We start from the raw sequence: 24,084 nt of genomic DNA on the forward strand, positions 1-24,084 counted from the left end.
GATATTTCATGATTACTCTAGCAGAGGGGAAACACCAAGAATACAGTATAAAATTTTGATAGATACTAAAAATAGAGGTGGCTTCGCACTGCTAGATTTTCTACTATGAAGCAGCTTCTTCTTGTTGGTTAAAAAAATGGATATCGTTGGACAACACACTATTGCTGGATACTCAGTGGAATCTCGGTTGTTGAACGCTTCAGAAGTCGAATGTTTGGGGATTTCAAATGCCAACAACCCGGAAGTGAATGCTTCTATTTTTGAAAGCAATTTATAAATAAAATTATATATAGTGGTACCTTAGGATAAGTACTTAATTCGTTCCGGAAGTCCGTTCTTAATCTGAAACTGTTCTTAACCTGAAGCACCACTTTAGCTAATGGGGCCTCCTGCTGCCGCTGCACCGCCGGAGCACAATTTCTGTTCTCATCCTGAAGCAAAGTTCTTAACCTGAAGCACTATTTCTGGATTAGCGGAGTCTTTAACCTGAAGCATATTGTAATGGTTCTAGGGGTTGCTCGTGCGCAAGCCAGTGCCAACACCTGGCTGGGTTGCCTGAGTCAACCTTTTCTGTCCGGACAGCCACTCACCCGTGGCTCTCTCAATCGCTGGCAGAATCCGTCAGTGGGCGTTTCTTAAACTTCTTCCAGCAAAGAAGCTCTTTGACGCCTAGTCTCCTCCTACTCTCCCTGCGCTGAAGCCTTCTGCGCAAGGAGGGCGTAGGCAGCGGAGGACCCTTACTCTCCCCGCTGGTCCCCGGCAAGGAGTCATGGGACCGCCTCGCCGATTCCCCCATCTGCCCCCCTTCTCCACTGGTGCTACGCTGCTTCTCTTCCCCAGAAGATGGGCTGCCTCTCCCCATCCCGGGATGCTCTCTGGAATCTCTCTGGAGCTTGCTCTCTCCCTCCGGCACTGATGGCAGTTCCCTGACACATATGTAACCTGAAGCATATGTAACCCGAGGTACCAGTGTATTAATAAAATTATCTATATATAAAGCAATCGAAACACTTCCCACACTATTCCATTCAATCCATTTCTGATTTTCTGTTTGTGGATTGTAGGGTTTCAACTCTTAAAGCTTTTCCTCCTTGCGAGTCCATTGATGTTTTGTAGGAACATCAGGACTGAAGCTCTACGTACACTCCATATACGTAAGTGGTTTTCCCTCTTTGAGTTTGCTGGTGTTTGCCAAGGTTTCCACTTCTATTGAAGCTATTTCCACACTCCATACATTTATTTGCTTGTCCCCGAGTGAGTCTGTTGATGTCGTCTAAGTTTCCTGTGTATGAATTTAGGGTTCCACTCTGAAAGAAACTCTTTCAACTCTCCATACATTTAAATGGTTTCTCCCGTGTGAGTCTGTTGATGTCTTCTAACATTTCCAACATTGGTGAAGCCCTTTCCACGCTCCTTACATTTAAATGGTTTCTCCCCTGTGTGAGTCCATTTATGTTTTCTAAGTGTTCCACTGCGATTGAAGCTCTTTCCGCACTCAGTGCATTTAAATGGTTTCTCCCCAGTGTGAGTTCGATGATGGGTTCTCAGCTCTCTACTCTCAATAAAACTCTTTCCACATTCCATGCATTTTAATGGTTTTTCCCCTGAGTGAGTCCACTGATGTCTTCTTACTGCACCACTCCGACTGAAGCTCTTTCCACACTCCACACATTTATATGGTTTTTCCCCTGTGTGAATTCGATGGTGGATTCTAAGTGTTTGACGATCAGTGAAGTTCTTACCGCACTCCATGCAATTAAATGGTTTCTCCCCTGTGTGAATCCTTTGATGTCTTCTTACTGCTCCATTAGAAGTGAAGCTTTTTCCACACTCCATACATTCAAATGGTTTTTCCCCTGTGTGAGTCCGTTGATGGGTTCTAAGTGTTCCACTACAAGTGAAGCTTTTTCCACACTCCATACATTCAAATGGTTTTTCCCCTGTGTGAGTTTGATGATGGATACTAAGTGCTGTACCATCAATAAAACTCCTTCCACATTCCATGCATTTAAATGGTTTCTCCCCTGTGTGAGTCCGTTGATGTTTTCTCAGTGCTTCACTGTAAGTGAAGCTCTTTCCACAATCCATACATTTATATGGTTTTTCCCCTGTGTGAGTTCGATGATGGATTCTAAGGCTTCGGTTATCAGTGAAGCTCCTACCACACTCCATACATTCAAATGGTTTTTCCCCAGTGTGAGTTTTATGATGAATATTCAGTCCTCTCTTTGTACTGAAACTCTTTCCACACTCCAAACATTCAAATGGTTTCTCCCCTGTGTGAATCCGTTGATGGATTCTAAGGTATCCACTCTGACTGAAGCTCTTTACACATTCCATGCATTTGAATGGTTTCTCGCCCGTGTGTGTCTGTTGATGTTTTCTAAATGTTCCACTATCGGTGAAGCTCTTTCCACACTCCATACATTTATAAGGTTTTTCTCTTGTGTGGGTTCGTTGATGGTTTCTAAGGTGTCCAATCTGACTGAAGCTCTTTCCACACTCCTTACATTCATATGGTTTCTCCCCCGTGTGAGTGTGTTTATGTATACGAAGGTTTGAACTCCAACCAAAGCTTTTTCCACACTCCATGCATTTAAATGGTTTCTCTCCTGTGTGAGTCCGTTGATGTTTTCCAAGTGTTCCACTGTCAGTGAAACTTCCCACACTCCATACTTTCAAATTGTTTCTCCTCTCTCTTTTCACATTCCATGAATTTATATGGTTTCTTCGTTATTCCCATTTGACATGGCCCTCCAGAATTTTGACTGCCTTCTCCATTGTCTTCTTTCAACAGGGAGGAGCGGGGGGAAAGGAAACCTAGGAAGGGAACAAAGGAATATTACACACATCAATTAGCACCTGCTCTTATTTTAACATCTTGTAAATTCTCTCCTGTCCTCCATATGTTCAAATTTTTTAGCATAGGCAAAAGAAATAATGTTAAATAATGGTAATGCATCACCAGCCTTTCCTAACCCTTAATTATTCTTAATGAAGCAGCATTATCTTAGAATACGGTTGAACTGTGGGGTTTACGTTTTATAAAAAGTTATTTCTCACAGGAACGGGAGCTGCTCTATGTTCCATGAACCTGGCCAATATTAATCAGGATCCTAAATTCATCATGAAGTTTTTCATCCTCTGCACTATAATCCTCCACCCCTTGGGCCACATTTTGTCCCCTTCGACCTCTAGATCTTTATTCATCACCTGCACATTCCCTTTGGCCTCAGGACGTCCATACTGACCATTTTGGGAGACCCATATATAAGTCTAGTGATGTTACCGGAAAAAATCCGAGGGCTCCCTTGGACAAAAACAAAGACCCCAACCAGGATAACTTGGAGCAAAACAGCAGCCTGTAGGCTTGGCCTTTATTGAACTGTTGCAACAGGGTGTTCCCCTCACTTGCAGGAGAGAGGAAAAGACCCAGAAAGATGGTGTGCAAGACCTTATAAAAACTTTTGAAATTCCCATCCTCTAGGTCAAGCCCATCCCCAGAAACATCATGCATACATTACAGAAAGGAGGGGTTGACATCATGCATACATTACAGAAAGGAGGGGTTGAGGGAGGAATTGTGGTGGTAACCTGAGTGTCCTGTCACCTGGCTGGTTCTTCCTTCCCCCCTGCCCATGAGTCACTTCCAGGAGACAAAGGGGAGTTGGCAGTTTCCTGCCCCCAGAGGGAAGATCTGATCATTGTCCTTTGTTTCAGTCCATGCTGAACCCACTCCCATATGCAAGTTCTTTGTGATCTTGATTGTCTTCTGTCTGGGATCATCAGGGTTGACATAGAAACTGGGCAGGGCTCCTGTGGATGTGCTGGGATGGTGAAGGGATTATGGCTGACCAGAACCAAGCCACCCCCCTTTGATAGGCCTTGTCACATGGAGTAAAATAAAATGGAACAGTGCAAATCCGATGTATGGTTGATTTTCTATGAATTTATAACAGAAATGTGGCGTATGTAGTGTGTGAGTGTGTGTGAAGTTTGTACAAACAGAATGATTGGGGTGGGGGGTTCCTGCTACAGTGACAAGGCTTGGTGCTTGTGGTCGGTTGAAGGAGTGCTCAGTTGGAGAATGTTCTTGGGGTTGGACCTCCATCTCTCAGCCTTGCATTCTTGAATGGAGAGAGCTGGAGATGCAGAAGGAAAGCAGCTGGAGCCTGACTGCTGGGAAGGCCAGATTGAGACACCCACCCCAATTATGATTTATAATAATTATATGCCGCCATGCAGAAAGGTATCTCAAAAGAAGGCAAAATACCAAATACTTTTTTTGTAATTAATTATGTAATTAGGAAGAATTTATAAAGAGCTTGGGAAATGTATAAGGATTTGTTGGAAAAGAAAACATCTTTGTGGATTTCAGCCAACCAGATGAATTATAACTAGGGAGAAAATTACTTTACTTAGGCTGATGCTCCTGAAGAAACTCCTTGGCAGCAAATTCCACTGTCAAACAGCTCTTACTGTCAGGAAGTTCTTCCTAATGTTTAAGTGGAATCTTCTTTCTTGTAGTTTGGATCCATTGCTCCGTGTCCGCTTCTCTGGAGCAGCAGAAATGGTTTCTCCCCTGTGTGACTCCGTTGATGAATTCTAAGGTGTCCACTCCCACTGAAGCTCTTTCCACACTCCATGCATTTAAATGGTTTCTCCCCTGTGTGACTCCGTTGATGAATTCTAAGGTGCCCACTCTGACTGAAGCTCTTTCCACACTCCATGCATTTAAATGGTTTCTCCCCCGTGTGAGTCCGTTGATGAATTCTAAGATTTCCACTCTCAGTGAAGCTCTTTCCACACTCCATGCATTTAAATGGCTTCTCCCCCGTGTGAGTCCGTTGATGAATTCTAAGGTATCCACTGTGAGTGAAACTCTTTCCACATTCCATGCATTCAAATGGTTTCTCCCCTGTGTGACTCCGTTGATGAATTCTAAGGTGTCCACTCTGACTGAAGCTCTTTCCACATTCCATGCATTTAAATGATTTCTCCCCTGTGTGACTCCGTTGATGAATTCTAAGGTTTCCACTCAGACTGAAGCTCTTTCCACACTCCATGCATTTAAATGGTTTCTCCCCCGTGTGACTCCGTTGATGAATTCTAAGGTCTCCACTCCGACTGAAGCTCTTTCCACACTCCATGCATTTAAATGGTTTCTCCCCTGTGTGACTCCATTGATGAATTCTAAGGTTTCCACTCTGACTGAAGCTCTTTCCACATTCCATGCACTTAAATGGTTTCTCCCCTGTGTGACTCCGTTGATGAATTCTAAGGTGTCCACTCCCACTGAAGCTCTTTCCACACTCCATGCATTTAAATGGTTTCTCCCCTGTGTGACTCCGTTGATGAATTCTAAGGTGCCCACTCTGACTGAAGCTCTTTCCACACTCCATGCATTTAAATGGTTTCTCCCCCGTGTGAGTCCGTTGATGAATTCTAAGATTTCCACTCTCAGTGAAGCTCTTTCCACACTCCATGCATTTAAATGGCTTCTCCCCCGTGTGAGTCCGTTGATGAATTCTAAGGTATCCACTGTGAGTGAAACTCTTTCCACATTCCATGCATTCAAATGGTTTCTCCCCTGTGTGACTCCGTTGATGAATTCTAAGGTGTCCACTCTGACTGAAGCTCTTTCCACATTCCATGCATTTAAATGATTTCTCCCCTGTGTGACTCCGTTGATGAATTCTAAGGTTTCCACTCAGACTGAAGCTCTTTCCACACTCCATGCATTTAAATGGTTTCTCCCCCGTGTGACTCCGTTGATGAATTCTAAGGTCTCCACTCCGACTGAAGCTCTTTCCACACTCCATGCATTTAAATGGTTTCTCCCCTGTGTGACTCCATTGATGAATTCTAAGGTTTCCACTCTGACTGAAGCTCTTTCCACATTCCATGCACTTAAATGGTTTCTCCCCTGTGTGACTCCGTTGATGAATTCTAAGGTGTCCACTCCCACTGAAGCTTTTTCCACACTCCATGCATTTAAATGGTTTCTCCCCTGTGTGACTCCGTTGATGAATTCTAAGGTGTCCACTCTCACTGAAGCTCTTCCCACACTCCATGCATTTAAACGGCTTCTCCCCAGTGTGACTCCGTTGATGAATTCTAAGGTGTCCACTCCCACTGAAGCTCTTCCCACACTCCATGCATTTAAACGGCTTCTCCCCTGTGTGACTCCGTTGATGAATTCTAAGGTGTCCACTCTCACTGAAGCTCTTCCCACACTCCATGCATTTAAACGGCTTCTCCCCAGTGTGACTCCGTTGATGAATTCTAAGGTGTCCACTCTCACTGAAGCTCTTCCCACACTCCATGCATTTAAATGGTTTCTCCCCTGTGTGACTCCGTTGATGAATTCTAAGGTGTCCACTCTCACTGAAGCTCTTTCCACACTCCATGCATTCAAATGGTTTCTCCCCTGTGTGACTCCGTTGATGAATTCTAAGGTGTCCACTCTGACTGAAGCTCTTTCCACACTCCATGCATTCAAATGGTTTCTCCCCCGTGTGACTCCGTTGATGAATTCTAAGTTTTCCCCGCTCAGTGAAGCTCTTTCCACACTCCATGCATTTAAATGGTTTCTCCCCCGTGTGAGTCCGTTGATGAATTCTAAGGTCTCCACTCTTACTGAAGCTCTTTCCACACTCCATGCATTTAAATGATTTCTCCCCTGTGTGACTCCGTTGATGAATTCTAAGGTTTCCACTCTCAGTGAAGCTCTTTCCACACTCCATGCATTTAAATGGTTTCTCCCCCGTGTGAGTCCGTTGATGAATTCTAAGGTCTCCACTCCGACTGAAGCTCTTTCCACACTCCATGCATTTAAATGGTTTCTCCCCTGTGTGAGTCCGTTGATGAATTCTAAGTTTTCCATTCTCAGTGAAGCTCTTTCCACATTCCATGCATTTAAATGGTTTCTCCCCAGTGTGACTCCGTTGATGAATTCTAAGGTCTCCACTCTGACTGAAGCTCTTTCCACACTCCATGCATTTAAATGGTTTCTCCCCCGTGTGACTCCGTTGATGAATTCTAAGGTGTCCACTCTGACTGAAGCTCTTTCCACACTCCATGCATTTAAATGGTTTCTCCCCCGTGTGAGTCCGTTGATGAATTCTAAGGTATCCACTCTGAGTGAAACTCTTTCCACATTCCATGCATTCAAATGGTTTCTCCCCCGTGTGAGTCCGTTGATGTTTTCCAAGTGTTCCACTGTCAGTGAAACTCTTCCCACACTCCATACTTTCAAACTGTTTCTCCTCTCTCTTTTCACAATCCATGAATTTATATGGTTTCTTTGTTATTCCCATTGGACATGGCCCTCCATAATTTTGACTGCCTTCTCCATTGTCTTCTTTCAACAGGGAGGAGCGGGAGGAAAGGAAACCTAGGAAGAGAACAAAGGAATATTACACACATCAATTAGCACCTGCTCTTATTTTGACATCTCGTACATTCTTTCCTGTCCTCCATATGAAATTTTTCGGAAAGACAGATGAAATAATGTTAAATAATGGTAATGCATCATCAGCCTTTCCTAACCTTTAATTAAGCATTAATGAAGCAGCATTATCTTAGAATACAGTTTAACTGTGGGCTTTACGTTTGATAAAAAATGGTTTATCACAGGAAAGGGAGCTGCTCTATGTTCCATGAAGCCAATATTCATCAGGGTCCTAAGTTCATCATGAAGTTCTTCATCCTCTGCACTATAATCCTCCACCCCTTGGGCCACATTTTGTCCCCTTCGACCTCTAGATGTTTATTAATCACCTGCAGAGTCCCTTTGGCCTCAGGAGGTCCATACTGACCATTTTGGGAGACCCATATATAAGTCTAGTGACAAGGCTTGGTGCTTGTGGCTGGTTGAAGGAGTGCTCAGTGGGACAATGTTCTTGGGGTGGAACCTCCATCTCTCAGCCTTGCATTCTTGAATGGAGAGAGCTGGAGATGCAGAAGGAAAGCAGCTGGAGCCTGACTGCTGGGAAGGCCAGATTGAGACACCCACCCCTATTATGATTTATAATAATTATATGCCACTGGGTCTCGCACCCGCCTCCTGACACTGGCTTATCTTAGCGGAGATTCCCTGTCCAGGCCTCTCTCACTGTTCTTCCTCCTTTGCCCTGGGTGGCCAAGGGCTTCCGGATATTCTAGCTCTGCTCCAACTGAGAATTATTTATTAAATTGTTATACCTCTCTTCATCTGAATATCACAAGATAAAAATATGTGTTACACTGAAAAAGGTATTAAAGGTGAATAACAATGGCCAGAGTGGTACATGCTCTGGTCATCTCCCGCTTGGACTACTGCAATGCGCTCTACGTGGGGCTACCTTTGAAGGTGACTCGGAAACTACAACTAATCCAGAATGCGGCAGCTAGACTGGTGACTGGCAGCGGCCGCCAATACCATATAACACCGGTCTTGAAAGACCTACATTGGCTCCCAGTACGTTTCTGAGCACAATTCAAAGTGTTGGTGCTGACCTTTAAAGCCCTAAACGGCCTCGGTCCAGTATACCTGAAGGAGCATCTCCACCCCCATCATTCTGCCCGGACGCTGAGGTCCAGCGCCGAGGGCCTTCTGGCGGTTCCCTCATTGCGAGAAGCAAAGCTACAGGGAACCAGGCAGAGGGCCTTCTCGGTAGTGGTGCCCACCCTGTGGAACGCCCTTCCAGCAGATGTCAAAGCGATAAACAACTACCTGACATTCAGAAGACATCTTAAGGCAGCCCTGTTCAGGGAAGTTTTTAACGTGTGATATTTTACTGTATTTTTGGTTTCTATGGAAGCCACCCAGAGTGGCTGGGGAGGCCCAGCCAGATGGGCGGGGTATAAATAATAAATTATAATTATAATTATTATTATGATTGTTGGAAAGAAAAGAAAGAAGAAGGAAACCCGTGGTGTGTCCTCCTGAATGTAATATAATAATAATAATAATAATAATAATAATAATAATAATAATAATAATAATGTGTAAAGAAGAATCCAATCTTCAAATCAGTTTCATATTCCCTGGCTGTATTTCTCAGCCATGATTGTGACTCAGAATCTTAGCCACACTTTATTCTAGAATATCAACTGGATCTCTTTGTAATAGGAGCCAGACATCCCTGGGATTTCATCCAGACATTCCTTTAGTGTGGGCAGCAGCAGTGGAGGAAGGAATTAACATTGGGGGCAAACCACTGTCTTCAGAAGGTCTTCCCCAGCGGCCAGCAGGGTTGATAAACTGCTCAGTGTGGACACCTTGGCTTTATAGTGTTAGGGTCTGGATACCAATCATAATCCCTTGGAAATGTCTCAAGAACCCTTAAGATCCAGTTCCACCAACTCCCAAGTAACACTGCGCCCTAGAGGAACCTTCTGTGCTGAGTTGAGGCATCTCTTGTGGAGTTTGGAACTGACAAGGTTAAAACTCCGTGGTGTCCTGTATCTGGATCTGGGAGGAGCTGGGAGGAGCTCGATGCAGAGAAGTGCATCACAGGATGTTGTTCTGACGCTCTTCAGATCTGTCTCTGCAACGGACAGAGAAGCAGCTCAGCTTAGAAGCTGCTGTGAGAGAGAAATGGCCGAAGTTTCCGATGGTGTCTGATGGATTTATTACTCTGTAAATAAAGCTACTGGAGATAAGAACGGACTGTCTTTGGACTTGATTTATCCCTTTATCTCACACGGAAGCAGGACCGCTGCTACTCTGCATTTCTTTGGCCAGGTCAGCAGAGCCTACGCCGAGGAAGTGCTGCCTGGACCCAAAGATTTATTTCTGCAAATCTCTGGTCCTCCAGTTGTGGTTGGACTCAAAGTACCACCTGCCCAAGCAAGGATGGCCCATGGCCAGGGAGGATGGGAGTCTTATCTGGGGGGACACACTTTCCCCTTTCCCCCCCTCCTCTGAAAATGCGGAATGGGGGAGGTGGGGCACATTGACGCAAGGGGGACATTGACACACCAATAATATTTCAATATCAAGAGATGATATTCATGTCGCGACATCACCCAAATGTGCCTATGCATGTGTGAGTAGAAGAGTTGCGACTGCGCTGGCCGCCAGTTAGCCGTTGGCGTTTGAAGAGAGTAGGTGTGTTTTTAGCACGACCATCTAAAGATTATGTGAAATGTAAGTGTTCCAACACTTTTTTTACGTCATTTAGTTAAGATTTAAAAATACCAAAGGTAAGTTATTCCACTCAGTAATCAGGATTACAGGTGATTTTCAAATAAGTTCAGTGGCTTTATTAACAATTGTTAGATTTTTGAAAATGTCCGTTGGCGCACTTTGATACACTAAGGGTTAGCGCCTCCAGTAATGGCTGAATTCCTCTGATCGGGAGGAACTTGCTTTGTGGAAATCTGGGTCTGGCCGCCACGGCGAAGGCGGAGACCCACTAAAAATCACAGGCGGGAGAAGCCTGTGAACGTGGGATTCGGCTGGCACCTTTTGCGCCTCCTCTACTCGCGGGGAAACCTGTTTTCGGGGATCTGGAGCGACGGGTGAGTGGTGCGGTGCTTCGTATTGACTGCTTCTTTCACGGAGTGAAGCCGCATTGCTATTGCTGGAGAGCGCTGACTTTTTCCTGTGGACAATTTGATTCTAAAACAATTACCCGTGAGTAGAACGGAAAATTGGAGCTTTAAACGTCTTAATTTGGCACCGAAACGGGGAGGTTTCAAAAAGGAAGTCCGCCTCCCCTTTTTGTAAATAGACTGAAGCATAGAGGCTGCAAGTCTTGGAAAGCCTTCCGTAAAGGATTAAACTTCCATCGGTTAAAATCACTAAACCCCCCTTGGAAGCAGGAGAAGAGGGGGGAAATTTTGGATCGTGTAAGCCTGCAGGAGAGAGTGAAGAAAGTCAAATTACCACCGCTCTGAACCTGGAAACGGTCTGCTAGTAAGACCGACGTTTTGGAATTGCCCATTGAATCTGAATAGATCGTTCGTTGACAGCTAGTTAAATAAGAGAAATACATTGTTTCCATTGTCTCCCTCTGTGTTTAAAAAGGATTAAAAGTAACTGAAAATTGAAACTAACTTTATTGTTTGAACTGTGCTTAAAAGGATTGATACAAATCGAAATTGTTTCCCTCTAGAAGAAGCTTTTGAAATTGTTACATGAGTTGAGCTGGGGGGCTCTCCAGCTGCAAGATAAAAAACTGTGAGAATCTGGGACTGACCTTGGATTGTTAAGAATGTTGACAGAAGCCTTAGTGGTTGCATTATGTAAGATAAATGACTCACTGGAACAGCTCCATAAGAAGACGGATGTGATGACTATAAAAATTGATAACTTGGGACAAAAAGTGACTAGTTTTGGACAAAAAGCGAACATTAATACAGAAACTATTCAGGAATCGATACAGGGATCTACTTTGACATGGCAAATTGTAGAGAAGGCGGGGGAGAAAGTTGTCATTGTTGAACCTAAAATAGCACAAGTGGACAGGGAGAGAGCCCCAGCCTTACAGATGTAATTTGATGACTATAAGTTGATGCCTTTTATGATTGAATTTAGGGAAAGTCAGATTTTGAGGATTGGAGCCCCGCTTGGACTGGAGAAGGAAAGTTGGATAGATCCCTTCATGCAGGGATTTATTGACCTCTGGGACCTGGACTTGGGTCAGGAGGAGATTGGAGTTGTGGGGACCTCCAGATTTAGAGGAACTTTGAAATACGTCCTGAAATATCTTTGGGATCTTAGTTTTAACTATGGAGATTTGGCTGAGCTGTCAAGAAGGAATAAAAACATTGCTAGGTGGGAATTTCCCCGAGATCTACTCTTCAGCATCAAAGGAAGGAAAATAAGAACAAGATCAGCAGAAGACAAAGCAAAGTGCATGTATAAATATGAAGAAGACTTGCAGAAGGGACTTGGAAAAGAGTTAAGAGCCTCGGACAGAAGATCACCAGGTTGATGGACTATATGGAATTGACGGAGATGACTGGCAGGATCCGAGACCAGGGAGAGGAGACGGTGGGAGAAGATTGGAAAAAGTTTAAAGTTTATCTATGGAAATACAGTGGTGCCCCGCAAGACGAATGCCTCGCAAGACGGAAAACTCGCTAGACAAAAGAGTTTTCCATTTTGGAGTTGCTTCGCAAAACGAATTTCCTACGGGCTTGCTTCGCAAGACGAAAATGTCTTGCGAGTTCCTGCGGGGTTTTTTTCCTTCCCCCCCTTTTCTAAGCCGCTAAGCCACTTATCCGCTAAGCCACTAATAGCGCTAATCCGCTAAGCCGTCAATGGGCTTGCTTCGCAAGACAAAAAACCGCAAGACGAAGAGACTCGCGGAACGGATTCTTTTCGTCTTGCGAGGCACCACTGTAATGTAAAATTAATGAGTGTTAGGAAAATGTTGGAATGAAATTATATGGCTTTAGTAGAAATGTTATAAGGAATTAAGCATAAATACGTATTTTAGTATTAATGGAAAATAAGGTTAAAATATGTTGAGATAACTATATGACAGAAAATAGAGAAAGATGGAAAGGACTTGCTGAAATAATTTATAGAAATGGGAGGTGAGAGGAGGTCGATGAAACAAGGGAATGAAAGAGAGGGTATTGAGATGGTATGATGTGTGTTCTTTTTGAATTGTTTTTGTTGTTGTTTTGTTTAATGTGTTAATGTCGTGTTGTGTATTGTTTATATATTGTATTGTATTGTTTGTTCTTTCTTTTTTTTTTCTTTTTTTTTTCTTTTCTTCTCTCTTTTTTGTAAGGTTTAAAAGTAATAAATATTATTTAAAAATAAAAGATTTAAAAATACCAAAGGTAAGTTATTCCACTCAGTAATCAGGATTACAGGTGATTTTCAAATAAGTTCAGTGGCTTTATTAACAATTGTTAGATTTTTGAAAATGTCCGTTGGGGCACTTTGATACACTAAGACATTGGGACACATTGATATGTATAAAAGTGCCCCGCTTAGTGTACAATAAACTCTAAACTCATTAAATTTGAAAAGAAAAAACCTGTTGTTTACTACGTGGCCAAAGTCATTTCTAAATATAATATGATTTCAAGGATGTTGTTTTGCGGTTGCCAAAACCAAATTTCCCAAAGGGAACATCATCTCTTTATACTTTTTCTATTGACTTATGTGGATATAATGTGTAACAGAAGCTAAGTGTTAAGTACCGTATTTTTCGCCCCATAGAACTGTCACGGCTAAAATGGCCGCTGTTTCTTTAATGCGAATAAAGCTGGGTCAGCATGACTCAGCGGTCTGCACCAAGTTGTATATATAAGTGAGAAATGTTCGTTTGTTGCTGAGGCTGGTGTTTGGGTTAGTTGGTTGGTTGGTGCTGGTGTGTATAGTTATTCAGTCGTGTTTTGCACAAAGACTTTTAAGAATAAAACTCTGCAAGAATATTCTCATGGACTCTTTTTGTGCCGACAAGGAGACTGAGGAGACAAAGGGAGGTCAGAACCCTTTCCTTCTTTTTTTTTTGCTTTTTACAAACACTGACAGGTTATGGGCCCAGTGTTTCTGAGCATCTGCAGAGTGCAAAACGACTGACAGCATCTCAGCAGGGAGCTGGTGAGTCCTGGTGGTGTACGAAGCCAGTGGCTGTGCGTTGGAGCAGTTGGTGGCAAGCTGTAACTGTCTGCAGCGACGCTGGAGCGGCTAGGATCTGAGGATCAGCAAAGCACTCAGCGTCGGCTACTGGAACAGTTTGAACTGCTAGAGGACCACAGTAGGCGACTCACAGAGCGGCTACACCAGTTGCAGAGCTAGGCGGGACCTGAGGGTCAACAGAGGCAGCAGCTAGAAGCCGGTGAGTGCCAGCCAGGACCATCCAGTTGGACTCTAAAGAGAGAGTCAGGAGAGATTGCTGGAGACACCATAGAAGGGGCTCAGCAAGCACCAGCAGAGATGGCAGATTTCCAGTCTTCCCAAGTTGTAAATATTGGGGGAGGCATCCCTTTTGAACTTCTCTCAGAAAACAACTGGCTGAGTTGGTCAATTAAAATGCAGCAGTTGTTAAGGAGAGATGGACTATGGGACTGTGTTGAAACACAGGTGTTCTCTTCAGGGAAGGGGTTCTCTTCAGGGAAGAAGAACACACGTTGACAAAACTGGGTTTATGTATATAATGTATGTATGCATTGTTTCTGTTGGGGTTTTTCGCATTTAAGAATCAGAAGGGGTGTCACGGCTAAAATGGCCGCTGTTTCTTTAATGCGAATAAAGCTGGGTCAGCATGAAATGTTAGTTTGTTGCTGAGGCTGGTGTTTGGGTTAGTTAGTTGGTTGGTTGGTGCTGGTGTGTATAGTTATTCAGTCGTGTTTTGCACAAAGACTTTTAAGAATAAAACTCTGCAAGAATATGCTTTTTACAAACACTGACAAGGACGCACTTTTCCCCCTCCAAAAATGAAGGGGAAATGTGTGTGGGTCCTATGGGGCGAATGCAGGCTTTCGCTGAAGCCAGGAGAGCGAGAGAGGGTCGGTGCGCACTGACCCCTCTCGCTCTCCAGGCTTCACAGCGAGAAGGGTCGCTCTCACTCTCCAGGCGTCACGCAGATCTCCGCAAGACGTAGGAGGAACCCGCGCTGGGCTCCCACGGCTTGCGGAGAGTTGCCTGTATGCTGAAGCCTGGGCATATCCCCGCTATAACACACAAGTTCTAATTAAATCCTAGTATTTACTAGTATTTACTATACCTAAACATTGAGCACCACAGACTACTAATAATAATAGTAATAATAATTTATTATTTATTCCCAGCGCATCTGGCTGAGTTTCCCCAGCCACTCTGGGTGGCTCCCAATCGAGTGTTAAAAACAATACAGCATTAAATATTAAGAACTTCTCTAAACAGGGCTGCCTTCAGATGTCTTTTAAAAATAAGATAGCTGCTTAATTCCTTGACATCTGATGGGAGGGCATTCCACAGGGCAAGCGCCACTACTTAGAAGGCCCTCTGTCTGGTCCTCTGTAACCTCACTTCTCGCAATGAGGGAACTGCCAGAAGGCCCTCGGCGCTGGATCTCAGTGTCCAGGTTGAACGATGGAGGTGGAGACGCTCCTTCAGGTATACAGGACTGAGGCCGTTTAGGGCTTAAAAGGTCAGCACCAACACTTTGAACTGTGCTCAGAAACGTACTTAAATATTCCTCTGCAGTAAAGGAGGCAAATGGAAGCCTTCCCATTGTCTTTGTGCTTACAAATACTGCCTTAAGGAGGTATGAACAGGGTGGGCCTGTGACCTGGATTCAGGAACTAAAGTATTTACCATCACAAAAGAATGGCCAGGCTGCCCAGGTAATGCAGTTAGTGACCATTAACAGGTATCCTTGGGGTCAGGTTTTCTGCTGTAGACCGCCTCCTGTGATGTATTCCTGCTGTAGACAGTCTCCTTCTGTATGATATTTGGGGGGGTGGTCTTGGGTGGGCAATTTCAAAAGACTATATAAGGCCGTGCACACCTCCCTCCTGGTTGTGGTGAGGGGGGGACACTGTTGCAATAAAGATCAGGCTTACTAGCCACTTTGCTTCTCCATATACTCTGGTTGGCCTCTGTTATTTTCTCCTACCTATAAGGAACCCACTTAAGGACTATATGGGCTCTTGGATACCCCATAAGGGGAAAGGAACAGGTTTTTTCTTACAACAAAGGTCATAAGAAAATATTTTAAGATGCCTAGACAGCATCTTAAAAAGTAGAGACATCACCTTGCCAACAAAGGTCCGTATAGTAAAAGCTATGGTTTTCCCAGTAGTGATGTATGGAAGTGAGAGCTGGACCATAAAGAAGGCAGATCGCCAAAGAATTGATGCTTTTGAATTATGGTGCTGGAGGAGACTCTTGAGAGTCCCATGGACTGCAAGAAGATCCACCCGATCCATTGTGAAGGAGATCAGCCCTGAGTGCTCACTGGAAGGACAGATCCTGAAGCTGAGGCTCCAAGACTTTGGCCACCTCATGAGAAGAGAAGACTCCCTAGAAAAGACCCTGATGTTGGGAAAGATGGAGGGCACAAGGAGAAGGGGACGACAGAGGACGAGATGGTTGGATAGTGTCTTCGAAGCTACAGACATGGGTCTGGCCAAACTGCGGGAGGCAGTGGAGGACAGGGGTGCCTGGCTGCTCTAGTCCATGGGGTCACGAAGAGTCGGACACGACTAAACATCAAACAAAAATATGTTTGGCTGGCACGCTTATTTATGGCAGGATAAAACTAAAACACACAAGAGCTCTATGAATCAGGTTATTCAGGAAAAAAAAAATCAGATTTTTTTAAATCAGAATTTTAAAAAAAATAAAATGCTTTTAGAGGAAAAAGTCTATCTAAAGACAGTTTTATATTTAATTACATTATAGTCCAAAGGCTATTCATCAGGAAATAAGGATTTCTTTTTAATTATCTAGCATGAGGCTTTATATGGAATATTTAATTTTTGGGGTAAATGAATTCCATTAATCCATTCACAATGTCATGCTCTTCCAGAGGTTTTTGTAAGATTATTTGGGGAAGTTTTTCTAAAGAGACGATATTGTCACAGATGCTTGTTTTTGCCATTCTCAAAAGTGTGAATTTGTGTATCTGCAGAGATAACATGCCTTTTCTTCACAGGAAAAATGTTATAAAATAAACATACAGAGTTGACGGAAAACCTTAATCCCATTGTTCCAATGCAGAATTACCGTATTTTTCGCTCTATAACACGCAGATTTTTTCTCCTAAAAAGGAAGGGGAAATGTCTGTGCGTGTTATGCAGCGAATGTGTGGTCCCTGGAGCCGAAAAATGAGGCAAAAATCAAACCGCGCTTCAGGGAGAAGGGAGCTCCGTGAGAGAGGAAGCTGTTGCTTTCCTGCATTCTGCCTCAGGGTCTTACTGCCCACCCTGCTCTGTTTCGTTCCTGTGTTTGCTCAAACGGAACAAAGAGCAGGGAAAGCCCCTCCCCTCCAGGCAAGAAGAGGAAGTGGCAGCTTTCCTGCATTCTGCCTCAGGGTCTTACTGCCCACCCTGCTCTGTTTCGTTGCTGTGTTTGCTGAAACGGAACAAAGAGCAGGGAAAGCCCCTCCCCTCCAGGCAAGAAGAGTGTCTGCTTTCCTCTCTGTGCTCCGGAGGGAACAATGTTTGTGAAGGGAAGAGAGATTACAGGTTCGGCTTAAAATTCTGATTTGACTTCCTGCTTTTTGTTTTTGGAGACACACAGCACTCAAATATGCTTTCTTCCATTTAAAAGGATGAAATCCTTAAACAGTGTTTTGCCTGTAAATTCATGCGATCTGGAAGATTACAGTGTCTGTACCTCTTAAGGGATGGCAAAGCTTAGGTTTCGCTGCTAAATAGTTCTTAATGCAGTTAAAATGCTTTCTTCTGTCATGCTGGTGGGAGGGAGAGAGAGAGAGAGAGAGAGAGAGAGAGCGAGCACGCTGGCTGGCTTGGGTGGGTGGGTGGGGGGAAACTTTTGCCTTCCTTTCCTCACGTTATAGCCCTCTCCTGCATTCTTAGCCTTCTGTGTTTTTCCTTCCCTCCCCACTTAAAATGTGGTTACAAAGCATGGATCCACATGGATCCTCAGGAACTTTGCATTGGGTCACCCCAAATTCACCATCAGAGCACACAGCATGTCCATGGCTACAGCCTGCCCCCCCAAAATCACACACCCATTGTTGCCTGGGGCTGCAATGGTGCAAAAACGTGGTTACAAAGCATGGATCCACATGGATCCTCAGGATCTTTGCATTGGGTCAGCCAAAATTCACCATCAGAGCACATAGCATGTCCATGGCTACAGCCTCCCCCCCCAAAAAAAAAAATCACGCACCCACTGTTGCCTGGGGCTGCAATGGTGCAAAAACGTGGTTACAAAGCATGGATCCACATGGATCCTCAGGATCTTTGCATTGGGTCAGCCAAAATTCACCATCAGAGCACATAGCATGTCCATGGCTACAGCCTGCCCCCCCCAAAAAATCACGCACCCACTGTTGCCTGGGGCTGCAATGGTGCAAAAACGTGGTTACAAAGCATGGATCCACAGGGATTCTCAGGATTTTTGCATTGGGTCACCCCAAATTCACCATCAGATCACATGTCTGTGGCCACAGCATGAAGCACAAAAATGATACGTCCACTGTTTCATTCAGAATATTTTTCCCTTGTTTTCCTCCTCTAAAAGCGATGTGCGTGTTATGGTCAGGTGCGTATTATAGAGCGAAAAATACGGTATATACACAGAATCAACCCCTTAAATGCTGAGTTCCAAGAGGTTCAATGAACAGATGGTTTGCAGTGGAAGAGATCTGCACAAGTAGCTAAGTGTGAAGCAGTAAAAATGAAAGTGCAACCTTGTGAGCAGAATACTCCACACATCTTGGGGTCTTTGTGTAATAATTGTGCAAGTCAGACTTGAGGCAAGCGCTGAAGGCTCTTCAGGGCTGGCAACCTCTTCCCAATCCCACTGGGTTCCAACAGCCGCACTAACACTTAACTGTACAGAATAGGCACCTGGATGCAGAAGCCAATCCAAAGGGGGGGCTGGTAGTGGAGGAGGTGAAATGCTTAAGTTCTGAGTTTTTCATGTGCGCTAAAACTCAGTCTGCTTGGTTGTTGTTTTTTATATTAAAAAAATATTTTTACCAACATGCTATAATATTATTGTTTTAGTTAAATAAATTGTTTCAGTTGTTATTAAGGAAATGATTGTTTTTCTCCTTCCAATAAATTACAGCAGAACTGCTGTCCAAATATAGACAGTAAACTTATTAAACCTCAGAATGATTTCATAATTATCTGTCTGTGTATTTCTAATAGTGTAACCAAATCAGAAATTTTGGATTTAAATAGAATCATACTGACTAGTGATTTACCGTAAATTGTGATTGAAATCAATTTGACTTATATCAAATCCTCCCTGATTGCAATCTACCACAATGTCTGAAATAAGGCTGGAACTATACAGAGGCGAACAGGAGAATGTCCTGGCAGCTGCTACTACTTAGGGGTCTAAAATGGATAAATGAAAATATCATCAATCGTCACACACTCAGTTTCATCAGCAGGGAAGCCAAGATGCATCCTAGCAGGACTTTTGGGTTTGGGCTAGGCTATAATTGGTGGAATTCAGGACAATCCAAAGTATGGAGATGAGTCCTAGTGAATGCAGATGATCTGGGACTGCCAGCAGGGAGACTGGGGAATAAGAGGTGCTGGAAGGGGCGGGGTCTCTGTCGAGGCTCCTCCCCCTTTTCCATTAACCCTTCCCTGGACTCCCTCTCTCCCTTTCCCCAGCCAGGCGACCCCAGGGAGAATGGGGGGCCTCAGCCCCACCCCCAGCCCGGCTTGGGCTCCTCCTTCCCCTTCCCTCTCTCGGCCCCCCAGGAAGGAGGAAGGGGAGTCTGGCGGGGCTGCTGCTGCTGCTGCCCAGGAGACCTTGCAGGTCTGGGGTCCCCCCTTCCCCCCCCCTGGGTCGGGGCCTGGATCGGGGCCCCTGTCGACGGGCCCCAGGGAGGGCGCTCTCCTTGCGGGGGGGTCTCTTCCTCCTCCTCCCCCCTCTATCCCCCCCCTTCTCTCCCTCCCCCTTTACCTCTTGGTCCTCCGCCTCCCTGGCTCCGGATTAGTCCGCTCTCCTTGTCTGCAATAAAAAGGGCGGCGGCGACGGGGGGGGGGCTCTTCAGCGACGCCCCTCCTCCTCTTCCGGCTGGCCACTTCCGGCGCGTTTGGCAGCGCCACTTCCGGCTCCTTTTCCGGCGCGCTCGCCCCTAGAGCTACATTTGCAAGAGCAGCCCCCTCTCCCTGTGTCCGGAGGGGAAGGCGAGGGGGCGGCGCTGCCTCTGGCCTCCTGCTCTGGGGGCTCCATGGGGACCCGGCCCCCGCCCCCCCCAACTGGCGGCAGGGAGGGGGGGGAAGCTGGGCAAGTTTAGGCAGGGGGAGGGTCTCCTTCTGGGCCTCCTTCTGCAGGCCAAGCCCTCAGCCGGGGTCCTTCTGCATGCAGAGCAAGGGCTTCGCCCCCTGACAGCCCAGCCCAGCTGCAAACACCAGCCCCTCTCCCCCCCCCCGTTGAAAACACCACCCCCTGGATTCCCCCGGTAAAATGAGTGCAGTATTGACAGACCTTCCAACCAATAATAATGATGATGATGATAATAATAATAATAATAATAATAATAATAATAATAATAATAATAATAATAATAATATTTATGCCCTGCCCATATGGCTGGGTTTCCCCAGCCACTCTGGGTGGCTTCCAACAGAATATTAAAATACAATAACCTATTTAAACTTCCCTGAACAGGGCTGCCTTCAGATGTATTCTGAAAGTCTGGAAGTTGTTGTTCTCTTTGACATCTGCTGGGAGGGTGTTCCACAGGGCGGGCGCCACCACCGAGAAGGCCCTGTGCCTGGTTCCCTGTAGCTTGGCTTCTCGCAGGGAGGGAACCGCCAGAAGGCCCTTGGAGCTGGACCTCAGGGTCTGGGCAGAACGATGGGGGTGGAGATGCTCCTTCAGGTATACTGGACCGTTTAGGGCTTTCAAGGTCAGCACCAACACTTTGAATTGTGCTCAGAAACGTACTGGGATCCAATATAGGTCTTGCGGGGAATATGACACTCTGCCCCCTTCGTGCCCCAGAGGACTTTTTACTGGGGGGGGGGGGGGCGCGGCTGAGATATCCTTTGAAAGGGGGAATTCCTGGACTGCAGAATCCATCAGTTTGCTGCTTGCACGGGAAGAGGAGCTGGATGGGGGCTGCTGAGCTGGGGAGGGACAGGCTCCGTCACCCTTTCCGTTGAGGGGTTTGAGGCTGCACTCCCCTCAAGGGAGAATTTTAAAGGAGCCCCCCCCCCCCTCCGCCTCAGATCCCCTGCAACCCCGTGAAGGCAGCCAGGCTGAATAGTTGCTGGGGTTGGGGAAGGTGGAGGCAGCCCGGAAGCTGCATCTGAGAGCCCCTGCACCACTTGAGGGCAGATGCTTGAGGCGAGGCTTTGAGGCCTGGCTGGGGGGGGGTCACAAATAGTTTTTAGGGTTTTGGGGGTAATCCTAACTGACTGTCTTTCTTCATTTTTCCTTTTAGCTGTAGGTTGTTAAAGGAAAAAATCCGAGGGCTCTCTTGGACAAAAAGTAAAGACACCAACCAGGATAACTTGGAGCAAAACAGCAGCCTGTAGGCTTGGCCTTTATTGAACTGTTGCAACAGGGTGTTCCCCTCACTTGCAAGAGAGAGGAAAGACCCAGAACAATGGGCTGCAAGACCTTATAAAAACTTTTGAAATTCCCCTCCTCTAGGTCAAGCCCACCCCCAGAAACATCATGCATACATTACAGAAAGGAGGGGTTGACATCATGCATACATTACAGAAGGGGTTGACATCATGCATACATTACAGAAAGGAGGGGTTGAGGGAGGAGTTGTGGTGGTAACCTGAGTGTCCAGTCACCCAGCTGGTTCCTCCTTTCCCCCTCCCCATGAGTACTTTCCAGGTGACAATGGGGAGTTTGCAGTTTCCTGCCCCCAGAGGGAAGATCTGATCATTGTCCTTTGTTTCAGCCTGTGGTGAATCCACTGTTCTTTGTGATTTTGATTGTCTTCTGTCTGGGATTATCAGGGTTGACATAGCAACTGGGCAGGGCTCCTGTGGATGTGCTGGGATGGTGAAGGGATTATGGCTGACCAGAAACCAAGCACCCCCCTTTGATAGTCCTTGTCACATGGAGTAAAAAATGGAACAGTGCAAATCCGATGTATGGTTGATTTTCTATGAATTTATAACAGAAATGTGGCGTATGTAGTGTGTGAGTGTGAGTGAAGTTTGTGGAAACAGAATGATTGGGGTGGGGGGGGTTCCTGCTACAGGTATAAATTCACGGCCAAAAGCCATATTGATACACAATTTTCCATCCGATGCCTGCTTACTCGGAAGTAAGTCCTACTCTGCTCCCATGTGCTGAGCCAGCAGTTCAGGCAGTTCTGCTAGCAGGAGGCCAAAGGACCGGGAGTGGTTTGCAACCAGGGTGGTTTCCAAATGCTGCCCTTTTTGATACATTTCCATTTATTCTTTTGTATGGGGACTGGCCAGATTGAAAAACCCCTGCCCCCATTCAAAAGAAAGACTAGCAAAAGATTTCAAAGGCAGAATTTCCAAAAGATGGCACTTTGTCCTGAATTTAAGACAAGTCAATCAAAAAATCATGGGCTTTTTTGGCATTTATTTGGGGCCTTGTCTAAAAAAAAAAAAGCACTGCAATTTTGGGCTTGTCCTGGTTTTTACTTTTTGAAATATGGCAACCCTAATTATTCTGGGCTCTGCTTGAACTGAAACTCCCTTTTAGAGCACAGCCGGTAGGGCATGAGACTCTGAATCTATGGGTCGGGGGTTTGAGCCCCACTTTGGGCAAAATATTCCTGCATTGCAGGGGGCTGGACTAGATGACCCTCGTGGTCCCTTCCAACTCTGCAATTCTAGGATTCTACCATGTGTAGAGGAAAGATCGCCCTCTTGTGGGCAGTGGAGGAATGATGTAATGTTGGTTGGTGGGAACTGTTCTTGAGTGTTGCCTTGTCACTCACATGCAACACCACAACAGTCCTGTGAAAGGAAGGGGGAGCATTTCTGCAGGCTGACGTCCATCCATCCAGCTGCCCAGGCCCCAGCACCTCCCCCTAAGAGTGAAGGGTCCCAGTCTGGAAATCCCCCCTTCCTGCTGGAGATGAGGCAGTGAGGGATTCCCTTGCTCTGGAATTCCCTTGCCAGCAGGGAGACTTCAAAAGCCCCCCCCCCCATGCCTCCCCCTTCCCTCATTCAGTACGGAGACTTTTCATCTTGTGGTTTCGTTATTTCAAATCCAGTTTTTCTCTCTTTTAATACCGTTGTTGGTTTCCTTGTTTAAATTATTCTGTTCACGACTGAACAGAAGACCTTTTGGAAGACCTCTGAAGGCAGCCCTGTTCAGGAGCAGGGCGGAGATCTCTCAGAAGTGGAGGCTTTGCGATGAGAGATCCCTGCCTCCACTCCTCCTTGCACACAAGTAGGAGCGGGAGTGGGAAGCTCCACTGAGGAGCGGCTGGCTGCCTTCAGGTGGTGCAGGGGCTCTCAGATGCAGCTTCCGGGCTGCCTCCACCTACCCCAACCCCAGCAACTATTCAGCCTGGCTGCCTTCACAGGGTTGCAGGGGATCTGAGGCAGAGGGGGGGGGGCTCCTTTAAAATTCTCCCTTGAGGGGAGTGCAGCCTCAAACCCCTCAACGGAAAGGGTGACGGAGCCTGCCCCTCCCCAGCTCAGCAGCCCCGATCCAGCTCCTCTTCCCGTGCAAGCAGCAACGCTGCCTAGCGGAGCAGCCCCATCCCATTCCTACTTGCCACCCGGCCCGCCTTCCCTCACAAGGAAAACAGAAGTCTGGCACTCAAAATGGAAGTTATACTCAGAACAGAGCATGTTCGGCTTCCAAAAAAAGTTCCAAAACTGGAACACTCGTTTCTGGGTTTGAAGAGTTCAGGTTGCAAGCAGTTTGAGAACTAAGCTGTTTGAAAACTGAGGTACCACTGTATTTATTTTCCCCAATTACAACTGTATTTATTCCCTCCCCCGGTGATTTTCTTGAGTCAAAATGAGAGTACTGTAGGGATCAGCTGGGATTACCATGAGGAATTATAAAATGTACATCAAGCCATTGTGTCCACAATGAAGACATTGTGTTGACTGGGTTTGATATATTGACGATAATTTCTGATTAAATCCCATAAGATTCTACATTCGTGTCCTTTTCATGCCCTTTTCCCTGTTGCCCATTTCTCCTGTCACGTACACAGCCCAGTTGCTTCTTGCTTCGCCAGGCAGGCATCCTGGGCCATAGAGATAGTGGGCAAGTTTCTTTGAAGTAGGTTTCTATATGGTAATCTTAGGATCTTAATCTTAGGGCCAGGAAACAGATCTCACATGAAGGTGATAATGATCCGCTGTCCTCCTGGTCATCCTCCTTATCATGTGTATTGCTTGTTTATGACCTCCGGGGTTGCTAAATGCTCTTCTTTGTTTACCCCAGAAATATTTGTGCTTAATTAGTTTTAGTAGTTTAACTTTCTCCCCACGTGGGTTTGTGGAAATGCTCAGAAG

The 24,084-nt window shown here is 45.7% G+C and overlaps 3 protein-coding genes across 5 annotated transcripts in view; all 3 read right to left on the reverse strand.

Annotated features, from left to right (window-relative positions):
* LOC310701445 (uncharacterized protein) overlaps positions 1-24,084 on the reverse strand; it is a 79,970-nt gene that overhangs the window by 11,034 nt on the left and 44,852 nt on the right. The window lies entirely within an intron of this gene.
* On the reverse strand, positions 1,056-23,014 carry LOC310701704 (uncharacterized protein). Its single transcript, XM_083492988.1, has 2 exons — positions 22,891-23,014; positions 1,056-2,820 (listed from the first exon to the last, which is right to left on the reverse strand). The coding sequence occupies exon 2, from the start codon at positions 2,590-2,592 to the stop codon at positions 1,339-1,341; it is 1,254 nt and encodes a 417-aa protein (XP_083349114.1). The 5' UTR covers positions 2,593-2,820; positions 22,891-23,014; the 3' UTR covers positions 1,056-1,338.
* LOC310700996 (uncharacterized protein) lies at positions 2,651-19,659 on the reverse strand (the record flags this gene model as incomplete). The annotated part of the gene is made up of 3 exons (XM_083490957.1): positions 19,559-19,659; positions 6,221-7,396; positions 2,651-2,820 (listed from the first exon to the last, which is right to left on the reverse strand). Exons 2-3 carry the CDS (start codon positions 7,317-7,319, stop codon positions 2,651-2,653), a joined length of 1,269 nt encoding a protein of 422 aa, XP_083347083.1. The 5' UTR covers positions 7,320-7,396; positions 19,559-19,659.

The sequence above is a fragment of the Podarcis liolepis genome (assembly GCF_965112155.1).
Source record: "Podarcis liolepis genome assembly, chromosome: 2".
Classification (NCBI taxonomy): Eukaryota; Metazoa; Chordata; class Lepidosauria; order Squamata; family Lacertidae; genus Podarcis; species Podarcis liolepis.